The sequence below is a fragment of the Ostrea edulis genome, chromosome 2 (genome assembly GCF_947568905.1).
Source record: "Ostrea edulis chromosome 2, xbOstEdul1.1, whole genome shotgun sequence".
Lineage (NCBI taxonomy): Eukaryota > Metazoa > Mollusca > Bivalvia > Ostreida > Ostreidae > Ostrea > Ostrea edulis.
Window position 1 is genome coordinate 105,252,316 of NC_079165.1, and position 13,399 is coordinate 105,265,714.

General features: G+C 35.0%; 1 protein-coding gene across 1 annotated transcript in view; it reads right to left on the reverse strand.

Moving 5' to 3' along the window:
* Window positions 1–286: 286 nt before the first annotated feature.
* Window positions 287–13,399, reverse strand: part of LOC125667315 (uncharacterized) — a 56,269-nt gene continuing 43,156 nt past the window's right edge. Inside the window, 5 exon segments of the mRNA XM_048900759.2 lie at window positions 287–1,638; window positions 5,584–5,708; window positions 8,425–8,607; window positions 8,701–8,810; window positions 8,812–8,861. Of these exon segments, the coding sequence (XP_048756716.2) occupies window positions 1,564–1,638; window positions 5,584–5,708; window positions 8,425–8,607; window positions 8,701–8,810; window positions 8,812–8,861 (543 nt within the window). The 3' untranslated portion in view covers window positions 287–1,563.

Here is a 13,399-nt window from a genome sequence, read left to right on the forward strand (position 1 = left end):
TTTGTATTGTTAACAACAATTACAGTATACAATCACTTTGAGAATAGTTTTTCAAGGTTTCATATAAATTCTGATGTGTAGGTTTGACTATAAAGGTCATTGAACTGAAGATAATGTCCTGAAAATCACATGCCCCCAATCTGCAGACTTGTAATAAAACTGAAATTTTGCAACATTTTCCTCATGAAAAGAAGAGAAAATTTAGTTTCCTAATAACTCTTTACAATTTTATTTGTTTTCAATTATGAGGTTTTTAATGAATGAATGTAGTAGATGAAAACATGAAAATTGGTGTGTTTTTTAATGATTTTGATATACAACATTTTATGTCTACAGACAGAACTCAGCACACACTAGAATTTAATACAATATATACAAAGTTTTGTACAGCCTTTGATGCAAATATCTGCACTTAGCATGACTACATGCATTCCTGGATTCACAAAATGAAAGCAAACATACATCAGGTTTTGTGTAGTAAACTAAAAATCTTCATACATACTAGTACTCCTCTTTTTCTTATACAATTCTGTGAAAAATAATAACTACATTGTCTTTAAATATCAAAGCATACACACAGACTCTGAGATAAATTGTTCTGATAACAAAAAGAATGGGGGGAAAATGAATACAAGTTTTATGATATTTTGTAAAGTTCTTCACAAACATCTACAGGTACAATTCATCATATTATTTTTTTATGTAATACCAATATTACAATTTGTTTTTATCATTTACAAAAAAAAAACCAACCCTCCCATTTGAAGATGATCGACTCTAGTAAGGGTTCATTACAGCACGTTAAATTCCAGTATAGCTGCCATAGTTTTAGATCTGGATGAAATAATGCTGTATAGTGGAAGGGTGTGTGTGTGTGTGTGTGTGTGTGTGTGTGTGTGTGCGGTGTGTGTGTGTGTGTGTGCGTGGTGGGTATCTGTGTGGGCATGCTTGTGTATTACTGTCAACAAAACCTGAAGACAAAACATGAAGACAGTGTGTCGTCAATAATTGTTCATTTAGTCATACTATCTATTTTGACAGTGCTTTTTTCTAAATCCAAATCATATTAATAGTTGATAATCAAAGTAACTCATGGAACCATTTATCTCCTAAATGACTTTAAATCATTCATTGCCTACATAAAAAAAATTTATTGAGAAAACAAAATTCACATCAAATTATTCTTTAAAAAGAACAATTTATGTATAATAATATAAATAAAAAAAAAAATACAAAAAAAAAATACACCATTGTTACAAGCTGTCTGAACTGATTAAAAACTTACAAAATTCATAAAACATCTCTAAAACATTACTATTTTTCTGAAGCGATCACATGGTCCCTTTTTAAGTAAAAGTAACTAATGACAGTAGTGGCGATTATGTTTCTTCACAGAAGAATTGCAGTTTCGCACTGTCTGCTCCATTATGAAGACTGCCATTGGTGCTCCTGCTGATATAATCACCAGGGTCATTGCACGATTAATCACATGACAGTCATTGATTATTTCAAAGTCATGTCAAGTGATGATCAACAATTCTCACAAAGGTCCGTCATACAAACTCAATTACTGGCAGCACGATAAACAGCAGATATATCACTTTCACCATATCCAAGTCTTCGAGCTTTCTTGTAGAGCTGAAGAATACAGGAAAATTCACACAATGAAAATCCAATAACAAGGAAATTATTCACAGTAAAGAAATCATCATATTACATAGTTAATAGCAGTATGGCCATAGGACATGAATGTCAATCCACGTTTGTTCAGAAATGAGCTAATCACTATATGACATCAAGGCTAAGTCAAACAAAAGGTACTGTGAGCAATGCTCACTAAGAATACCCCCCGCTTACCTCAATCTCCTAAAGGGTGTTGGTAATAGGTATAAACTACCTCTTTTCTGAGTGTAAAAAACAAATGGCATGACAAACCGAACCATATTGCTACTTTGATGTCCAGTGCGTGTGACCTTTGACCTTTTGACCCCAAAATCGATAGGGAACATCTTCATCCCATGGGTAGTCCATATGTATGATATGGTGACTGTAGGTGGAAAGGATAACGCTTTAGAGCCCGGAAACCATATTGCTACTTCGATGTTCAGTGTGCTTGACCTTTGACCTTTTGACCCCAAAATCAATAGGGAACATCTTCATCCCATGGGTAGTCCATATATATGATATGGTGACTGTAGGTGGAAAGGATAACGCTTTAGAGCCCGGAAACCATATTGCTACTTCGATGTCCAGTTCGAGTGACCTTGACCTTTTGACCCCAAAATCAATAGGGAACATCTTCATCCCATGGGTAGTCCATATGTATGATATGGTGACTGTAGGTTGAAAGGATAACGCTTTAGAGCCCGGAAACCATATTGCTACTTCAATGTCCAGTGCACTTGACCTTTGACCTTTTGACCCCAAAATTGATAGGGAACATCTTCATCCCATGGGTAGTCCATATATATGATATGGTGATGGTTGGTGGAAAGGATAATGCTTTAGAGCCCGGAAACCATTGCGTCTACGGACGGACAGACGGACGGACGGACAGACAGACAGACAACCCGATTCCAGTATACCCCCCCCCGCAACTTGTTGCGGGGGGTATAATAATCTGGGCATAGTTGTCATGTTCTCATATACAGAAGGCAAAGGTAAAAAATGAAAGCAAAAGTGAACAAGCTCACATATACCTCATGCTCCAGCATTGCTTGACAATGCCTCATATAATGTATGGTAATGCTATGCATTACTGCAAGAACTGGACAGACGGGCTTGAAATTCTAAGTTCAAAAGGGGCGTATAAACTCCCCGAAAAATTATCGAATCAGAATTTCCTGGGAATGTGCACATTTATACAATGTGCCCTAATAAAATACCAAGTTTCTTGAAATTTTGTTGGGCAGTCTCAGACAAGAAAGGGACCGACGGACTGACTGACAGACAGGTAAAAAACATTATACCCTCCGCAACTTCGTTGTGTGGAGTATAAAAATTCTGGATATAACTGTCATGCTCTCACCAAGATAAATCTGCATATAAAGTTTGCATCCTAAAAGCTGAAAATTGGAACAAATCCAGAAATGCAAGGTCAAAGTTGCATGGAGAATTGGGGCAAAACATTGTGTAGCTATGTTCAATTGTGGCAAAATTTACCATATTTTTATCATATAAAGACCTTGGCTTTTTAGTTCTAGTGTGAAATTAAAAATGATATCCAAGGTTAAAGTTACAGACGAACCAAAAGCATAAAAATGCAGCACAATGTGATATCGCTTGTTCATTAGGAAATATTTCTTGAAACAATAGATTTTATGACAACTAGCGTCAAATCATAATGCCAGTTTTATCATTATCACTGTATTAAAGCAATACCGGCTGTAATTGATCATATGGTAAATATATCAAAAAGTAAAAGAACAAATAGAATAACATATTTGTGATTGAAAATACATAATCTCATTGAATCAGAGTGGATCTGAAACAATAAACCCATCCAATTAGCAGAAAATGTTAATTCATGAATCATTGTCTTCCTGTTTTTAATCTCTGATGTGCATTGACCTCCTCGGAGGTCAACATTTCAGAAAATGTGAAAGAGGAGCACTTTGCAATTTATCTGCCATGTCTCAATTATATAGAAAATTCATTTGCGAAATGTCAAATCAGTGACACATTTGCGTAATAATTACTTTCTTACACTTATAATACGTTGAAGTCATTCATGACACCATTTGATATTTGATATTTTAAAACAAACGAAATGTATCGTTATTCTTGTCAGTTTCCAACTTTGTATGATCTCTGTCTTAGCAACCAGATTATGTTTGGGAATCATCATTTCCACATCGGAGTACACAATGGTTGCTATGGCGGTGTATGAGAAACACTCATAGTAGGTATTACAAGCAATATTCTTTTATTTAACTGAAGTTTTCAACACATCTTGGCGATTATATCAATTACACCAATAAATATTAATTGGTACATACTTGAGTACTGTAGTTGAAAAATTTTGTCAATTACAGTGTGTATTGCTTTAAACTACAAAGGAAAGATTTTACCCTCAACACCTGCATTATACAGTCCAAAAGAAAACATTACATGGGTGTGTATTTCATGTGTGTCAGCAATAGCAATTAACCTCATTAAAATACATATACAGGACTGCTAACAATTAACCTCATTAAAATACATATACAGGGCTGCTAACAATTAACCTCATTAAAATACATATACAGGACTGCTAACAGGGAAGTGTATGTAGTGTAACGATATGCTGTTACTAGAGCAATCAGAAGGCTTACAAAAGCAGCAGAATGACTAACTGCAAAGCTATAGCTCCTCCCGAAAAACATTTGGATACACCCGAGAGCTATAGATCCATCCCTTTAAGGCCTTATAAGAACCTTTGATTTACAGCTCATCTTTTTCAAAAATTTCTGCACATGAATGAAGTCTTTTATTGTTGTATTCTTACATTCCCACCTCAAAATTTTAATAAAAACTGTTGAAATAAAGAACAGAATGGGATGAATAGAAAAAAATGATAAACATTACCAATACCATATGCTGTGGGAGTGCATAATAAAAGAACTAATAAAGAAATATTTCCATTATTGCAGTCAGTTGTTGACACCATTACCATATGTATGTGTAACTACAATGCTATATGGAATATGTATCATCTTAGAAAGTTTAGAGTGACTCCTACGTGTTCCTTAGCTTTGACGGCACTACAGAAAGTAATTCATGATATAGAGGATCTTGAACCAGTGCTTATGGCATATGAAATTTATGAAAGGAGTTGCCGATTTTAATATTTCCAGTGCCTTGGCACGAGTGTAAGATTCTATTTATCACATAACTATCAATAAAAGCATATTCTAGTTAATTAAATTTCCATTTCATGTGATTGTTTCCATTATAAGGTCAGCCTAGTCTCAATGCATCGGCTGAAAAATGTGCTTGAGTGCAAGAAATACGTCCTAAAGATAAACACGTCAACATGATAGCTAAATTGAAATTTTAATCTTAAAATCTTAATATAAGTGATGTCATTCTATTACAACAGATGAAACAGGAATAATTAGGATAGATTTGATTAACGTTTGTAGTAAAACTATAAAGTTGACCATTTTGTATCTATGTCAGCACGAGTAAATTTCGCATTTTCCATATTATTGTTTGATGGCATCTGCTCTGTCACAGTTTGGGGAATTAAACGTGGCCTGTCACTTAAAATTTCTGTTTCAAAGTCAATGCCGCTTATTTTCACTTCATACTCCTCTTGGAACAACTTTGGTTACAATTGCATGCCCTTTATCATCAATTCTAACAGAGTCGCCAACTTCAAAAGATGTCATGTTGTTTTGTTTACGTGGTGCATGAATACATGTGATTGACCTACATGATTTGCGTAATTATTAACCTGTGCTACGAGTGCATATCAATTTTCCGAATCCATGTTATGAACCTGAAAATAGTACTGTTGTGTGATAAAAAATGTTCGACATTCTCCTGAAGACAAAATTGAATTGTCTCCCTTATAACAGCAAAAATTCTGAACAGCCTGACCTCATTAGCTGCAGAGGCCACATATAATGGCTGCTCTACTTTGTCTCCCAGAAGCAGCGCTAATCTCAGATCTTTTTGCTGGTGTTGTAGTGGGAAGTGGGGGTCATATCGCTGGCTCAGAATTGCTGAAAAAAGGAAAAGAACGTCAATTACAAGTCTCTTTATATCAGAATTTTACAAGTGAAATGAAATCAGAAAATGTCATATACTATACAACAAGTTTGGCCCTGCCCTGGGGTCAGAACCCCTACCCCGGGGATCATGAAATTTACAATTTTGGTAGAGGCCTTCCTGTTATCAAGAAGTTAAAAATGTCTATTGTTACAGCGAATTACAAAAGAAAGGTTGAGTTTTCAATTGCCTGCTGGATTGATCAATATACTTTACAATTTGGTCAGCAAAGTATCGCATTTGGTCTGAATTTAGGTCACAGAGTTACTCAGGTATGACAAAGAATTGACAACTTTTTTTTCTCAGTGTGAGTGACCCCATCTAGTTTTACTGATTATTTCAGTAAAAGAATTTTTCTCATTGTATAGGTCAATAATTTCTTTGTTTGTTTCTTCAGAAATTTCCTTTCCATTTCTAAAATATCTCCTCATCTTATTTTTTTTCCATGGTTATAAGCTGAATAGGTGTTGTAAAATTCCCAAAGAAATACACTGCTAGGTAGATGTGCACTAACCAACTCTGAAAACTATAAATAGAATAACTAAACAATAGAAGACTGAACCTGAATGGTTTAGCTAGAATAACAGGAATTCTATTGGTCAGAAACCATGAGTAACAATAGAAGAGTATTCTGGAAGTTTTCTTTGTGTGATATGAATCATGGACTGACCTCAAATATAGATTGACAAACAGATGAATGGTACATGTGGACACTTTGTGAGATGTCTATGAAAATTTCTAAAGTGAAATTGGTGAGAGTTTAGTAAAGTTCAATTTAATAAATAATTAAAAAAATTATGAGAGAGAGAGAGAGAGAGAGAGAGAGAGAGAGAGAGAATGCACCCTTTTCTTTACTAAAGTAATCAAAAGTATTTTTGAAAGAGAAATATAATCAAATTTGATTTTATTCCAAATTTATTGATTTAGAAAGACTAGAAATAATGTTTCAAATATGAAAGAGAAAGAGAGTGCAAACTTTTTTTTTTTTTTTACTTAAACATGTTAAAGTAATCAAATGTAAATTTGAGAGAAATATAATCAAATTTGATTTTATTGATATTCACTTTAAAAAAAACTAGGGAAATAGCTGCAAAAGACACTGAAATCAACTCAGGTTTACCTGTAAAAGCAATCTATGCTTGAGTAACTTTGTGACCTAAATTCAGACCAAATGTGATTCTTGGCTGACCAAATTGTAAAGTCTATTGATCAATCTAGCAGGCAATAGAAAACTCAACCGGTCTTTTGTAATTCGCTGTAACACATTTAATAACTGATCATTTTGAAAAGAATTGGAATGGTAGTTATCAAGAAGTTAAAAATGTTCAATTGTTAATGCACGACGAACGAAAACCAAATGCAATAGTTCACCTGAGTAAACTCAAAAAACAATACGCTTGACATGTAGTACCACTAGATCACCTTGTCACTAAGGGTGGGACAATACACAGACCTAACAATATGATACATTCATTACGATATGAAAGATGTATCTCGATATCAATACACAGACTAACAATATGATACATTCATTATGATATGAAAGATGTACAATAAATGTATCTTGATATCATTACACAGACCTAACAATATGATGGGCATATTGCTCAAAGTAATAAAGAAACAGAAACAAGCTCTTTCACATCATGCTAGTGCTCACTAATGAAAATCCTTTTTAGCATGCAGGTATATGTTGAGAAATTTAAAATGTTAGAAAAAAAATTCAAACTACAAATGATATTCAATCATTTTGTTTCAGTGGTTCTAAAAAGATTTAAAATGATCCTCTGCCATATAGCAAGCAAGTAAAATTTTATTTATAGTCGACATTATATTACAAATAGCAATTTCATTACTTCTTAATAAACCATCCTTTCAGCTCTGAATGGAATAAGGCTCTATTCTACAGCAAAGCAAAAGATAGTGTGTCAAGTTTGTTTGAAATTGGACCTGTGGTTCATGAAGGCATAAATGTTTTCAAAGTCTAGTCACAGACAAATTAGACGAATTACAAACTCTGATCAGAAAAGCTATATTCTTGTACATACAGGTGACTCTGAATAACTCGAAGTTCAAGGGACCTTGATAAAACTTCAAGTGAACAAGAGTTCGAAAGTCGAGTCAAATCAAGAAATTAAAGGCCCAACTATTATGGATCAGATTTTATAGCAACTGGAGTACATATCTACATCATTGCATTGTTTCGACACATTGTCTTACATATTTTTAGGGAATTACAAGACAAATTTCTTGTACACATAAACGAAGTTTCACAGTCACTAACTACACAGAGCACAATCGTTATGATTTTCAGTCACTTTACGCAAAGCACATATTCTAATAAATAACAATGTTTTCTGGCCATTTCCCTAAATTATATTCTTAAAATTACTGTCTCATTGTTAAGTCCAAACAAGTTGTAAATAATATCTATAGTTGAATTAAATAACAAAAACAAAGCACAATGGGAGAGTTAAATTGACCAATTAACTATCCACCTCACAAGGCAACCACAAGTTGTATGTCACCTAAATAAACACTTAATTATGAGCGCTCCAGGTGGTCACTTCAAGAGGTCAAAAACTTTGAAAGATCAAAATTCGAGCCATCGAGAGTCACCTGTATAATGATATCCTACTTCAGTCTTAATCATTTTTTAATATGGCTGACCTTGACTTTTGTGGACCACTGTGGAACAGGACAGAGCCCCAGCAGAGAGGACCTCTGCAACATCTTCCTGGTCCAGACCCACTTTCTCTGCCATTGCCATCGCTTCTGCCAAGCCTGCTACCACAGTACCCATCACCATGTTAACAATCAGTTTCATCCTAGTGGCTGCTCCTATGTCTGCCCCTGGTCATGACACAGAAAGAGAGATAACTCTTATTTTCATCATATCAAGCAGATTTCAGTGATTTTCATTTGAAGCATTTTTTCTTCACGAACCTAGATAGAGAGACTTCTTGCCAATGGCCTCAAAACATGAGTAGCATTCATCATAAAGCTTCCTCTCCCCAGCTGCTAGAATGATAAGCTGGCCCTCCAAGGCAGGAACCTGCTTCCACTACAGGAGATTCCAAAAACACACCCCCTCGTGCTGTTATGGCCTAAAATGTTGACCGATTCATAAAAAATATGGCATGTATGTTTGAAAGTCAATGTTTAATGCATGCAGACATGTTACCTTTATTGGTCTTGCCTCGAAGGCTCATGGTTTCAAACATCTACCCCCCCCCCCCCCCCCCCCCCCCCCCACCGACTACCAGTACACACCCAAAGTCTCACATGATATATCTAAGCTTTCACATTCTACACAAGATGTGTTTGTGAAACACTGCTGCCCCTGTGTATGGCAGCAAAGTAAATATGGTACCCCCCAAAAAAGGTTTTGTCACAAAGAATACAAATGTGAAATATGAAAGCCCTATCACCAACCATTCAAAAGTTATGACCTTGGTTAAAAGTTATTCAACAGTAGGTCAAATTCCTAAGTTAATGTCATGAGGTCAAAAATTGGGGGGGGGGGGGGGGGGGGGGGGTGTGGTGTGTGTGTGTGTGGGTGGGGGGTGTTTGGTTACCAGGTATGTCATAATGAATATACAAATACACATGTGAAATATGAAAGCCCTATCACCATCCATTTAAAAGTTATGGCCAAGGTTAAAGTTTTTACTAACAGACAGATGAACAGACAAAAAACGATATGCTCTCCAAATCTCCAGTTACTGGGGCACAAAAATATTCAAGATTGGTTAAATTTTGTGACAGACCCATTTCCATTTGAAGGATCTCATTAGTGAAGAAAAACAAGCGTTGTCAGAAGACAATATGGCTCACCAGGAAGTGTGACTCTACTTCATCTATCCTCCTTCATTCAAAAGGTTAAAGTGAAAAGTACATTAAAAGTCCAAGGTCAATTTCACCTGGTCAAAAGTATTGGCAACATATGAAAGGCTTGGTCATGAGGCATCTATATGTTAAATAGCAAAGACATCCCCCTTAGTTAAAACAAGATGCTCACAGGCTTTATCAGTCACCAGAGTACTAGTTAAAAGTATCACTAGTTCCAAGGGCTAAAAATCTAGAAAAAATTTCCTGTTCTGAAAATCTAAGCTAAATTCTAATATTCAGCAACAGTATAAAATGTGTTCTTAAAACTTTAATGCCCTCAGTAGTGCATATACTAATGAAATGCTTTACATAATATAACATAAGAATATTATCATTGAACAATATCACTAATTTGGAGTCCAAACCCTGGGGTTGTGAAATTCGTCATCTTTTGTACATTCTTTTCTGCTTTTCCTAAATATGCATTTAGTTTTTTTTTACTGTAGCAGTAACCTTAAAGAAGTCCTTCAAATGATAAAGACAATAATCACTATAATAATTTTGGCTCCACCCTGAAAACAAACTCTTACTCCCTAGGATCATGAAATTTACAATTTTGGTAAAGGACTACCTACTCATTCTAAATATCCATTTACTTTCAATTTAGTATCAATAACATTGAAGCAGATATCATTTAAATGTTTTCCACATAAACATTATATATACCAAGGTTTGGCCCCACCCTGGAGTCAGAGCTTAGAGACCTTCCTGCTCTATATCACTATGCATTTAATTTTTCTTTTAAGATATGCAGTTGTTGAAAATATTTTCGAAAATTTATCAATTTTTGGCAGTTTTTGTCCATCTGTAAGGCCTAAGATGTGCAGGAGTCCTGAAATTTACAATTTTTTTAATTTATTTTTTTTATTTCACTCAATCGACATACATTTGTACAAAAGTAGATACAAAGAATATGAATATATTTAAGCGTACATATATATATTATAATGTTCATTTTCTTTTATGAGAGAGAGAGAGAGAGAGAGGAGGGAGTCAGTTAACTAATGGAGACCATTTTCCCCAGTCCGTTTTAAATTTATCTAATTCATTTCTTTCCTTATAACTATCCAGGTTGATTTGATACAATTGTTTCCAATCATTTATAAGGGCTTTAACTGTTAGCTGATTTTTTGGCATCTATTCCTATATATATATATTTTTATTATTATAAGTACGGTAATGCATTGTATGACCTGAAATGTTTTTGTTTTGTATCACCAAATATATAATTTAGAATTTATGTCCTCCTTGTCCCAAAGATATTTCATATCAAATTTGAAAGGAATTCGAATAGCAGTTATCAAGAATAAGTTAAGCATGTTCCATTTTACACATTTAATAACTGACCATTTTAGCCCCACTCTGATACTGAATCCCCATCACCTGGAATCATCAAATTTACAGTTTTGGTAAAGGACTGCCTGTTCTTTCTAAATATCCATTTAGTATCAATAGAACTAAAGAAGTGTTTTACACATAAACACCACATACCAAGTTTGGCCCCACCCTGGGGTCTCAACCTCTATCCCGGGGATCATGAAATTTTGGTAGAGGCCTTCCTCCTCTAGTTTAGTTTTTCTTACACATGTTTGGTTGTAGAGAAGATTTTTGAAAATTGGTTAATTTTTGGCAGTTTTTGTCCAGCCCATAAAGACCCTGGGGTGCAGGAGTCCTGAAAATTACAATTTATGTTCCCCTTGTCCCAAAGATGCTTCATACTAAATTTGAAAAGAATTGGAATAGTAGCTATAAAGAAGTTAACAAGAGGCCCACAGGCCTTATCGGTCACCTGAGTACTAGTGAAAAAGTATCACTACTTCCACAGGCCTTATCGGTCACCTGAGTACTAGTGAAAAAGTATCACTACTTCCACAGGCCTTATCGGTCACTTGAGTACTAGTGAAAAAGTATCACTACTTCCATGGGCTATGAAATCTAGAAAAAAATTTCCTGTTCTGAATATATAAACTAAATTCTAATGTTCAGCAACAGTATAAACAAGATGTGTTCTTAAAACTTCTCTGCCCTCAAAAGTGCATACACTGATGAAAGGCTTTAAATAATAGGTGTATCTACATTAAAACATCAAAAGATATGACTAATCCTACAGTCATACCCCTGGGTTATGAAATTCACCATTTTTGTACATCCTTTTCTACTATTCCTAAGTATGCATTTAGATTTTATACAGTATCAGCAAACTTACACATGTACTATATACTACGTTTGGCCCCACCCTGGGGTCAGAACCCTTAGTCTGGAGAAAATCAAATTTACAATTTTGGTAAAAGACTACCTGCTCTATCCATTTAGCACTATATACCAAGTTTGGCCCCACCCTGGGGTCAGAACCTCTATCCTGGGGATAATGAAATTTACAATTTTGGTAGAGGCCTTCCTGCTCTACATTACTATGCATTTAGTATTTTTTTTTTTTTTTTTTTTTATATTATACATGTGTGTGGTTCTTGAGAAGAAGATTTTTGAAAATTGGTCAATTTTGGGCAGTTTTTGCCCCGTCCCTAAGGCCCCAAGGGTGTTGGAGTCCTGAAATTTACATTTTACAATGCTTCATACCAGATTTGAAAAGAATAGGACTGGTAGTTATTAAGAAGAAGTTAAAAATGTTCAATTGTTAACGCATGGCGGACCAAGACGGATGAAAACCAATCGCAAATGTTCTTCATGTATTGCTTACTTATTTGATAACTGACCATTTTGGCCCCACCCTGATACCACAACCCCTACCCCTGGGATCATCAAATTTACAATTTTGGTAAAGGACCACCTGTTCTTTCTAAATATCCATTTAGTATCAATAGAACTAAAGAAGATGTTATTTAAGTGTTTTACACATGAACACTACATACCAAGTTTGGCCCCACCCTGGGGTCAGAACCTCTACCCCAGGGATCATGAAATTTACAATTTTGGTAGAGGCCTTCCTGCTCTACATCACCATGCATTTAGTTTTTCTTACACATATGTTGCTGTAGAGAAGAAGATTTCTGGAAATTGTTGAATTTTTGGCAGTTTTTGCACCCACTCCCAAGGTCCCAGAGGTGCAGGAGTCCTGAAATTTACAATTTATGTCCCTCTTGTCCCAAAGATGCTTCAAACCAAATTTGAAAAGAATTGGAATGGTAGTTATCAAGAAGAAGTTAAAAATGGGTTTACTAAGGTGACCTAAAAATCTAGCAAAAGGTTACAGCTGTAAAAAAGGCTAGGTCATGAGGTGTCTATGTGTGAAATGTCAAATACCTATCCACCTTAGTTCATAAGAAAGAAACAAAAGTGGGTCAAAGGTTAATATTCTTAGTACCAAAAGAAAGGTCTCATCATGAGACATCTGTATGTGAAATATTATAGCCTTATCCCCCTTGGTTCAAAAGCCAAAGTTAAAGTTTTTGAAAATAAAGATCAAGGTCAAAAGTCTTGATCATGAGGCATCTAATTTGTGAAATATCAAAGCCATATCTCCCTTGGTTCAAAAGATATAGCCAAGGTGTAAAGTTTTTGAAAAGTAGGTCAAAGTCCAAAGTAAAGGTTACTAGGTCGAAAGTTTTTGGTACTAATTGAGATGCCTGGTCATGAAGCATCTATATGTGAAATATCAGTGTTATCCCCCTTGATTGAAAAGATATCGCCAAGGTAAAAGTTTTTTCTTAAAGTATGATGCTGACACCATGGAAAATGGACATTCATTGCGGCAAACTGAACAAGAGGTCCAAGGGCCACATCACCTGAGTTACCT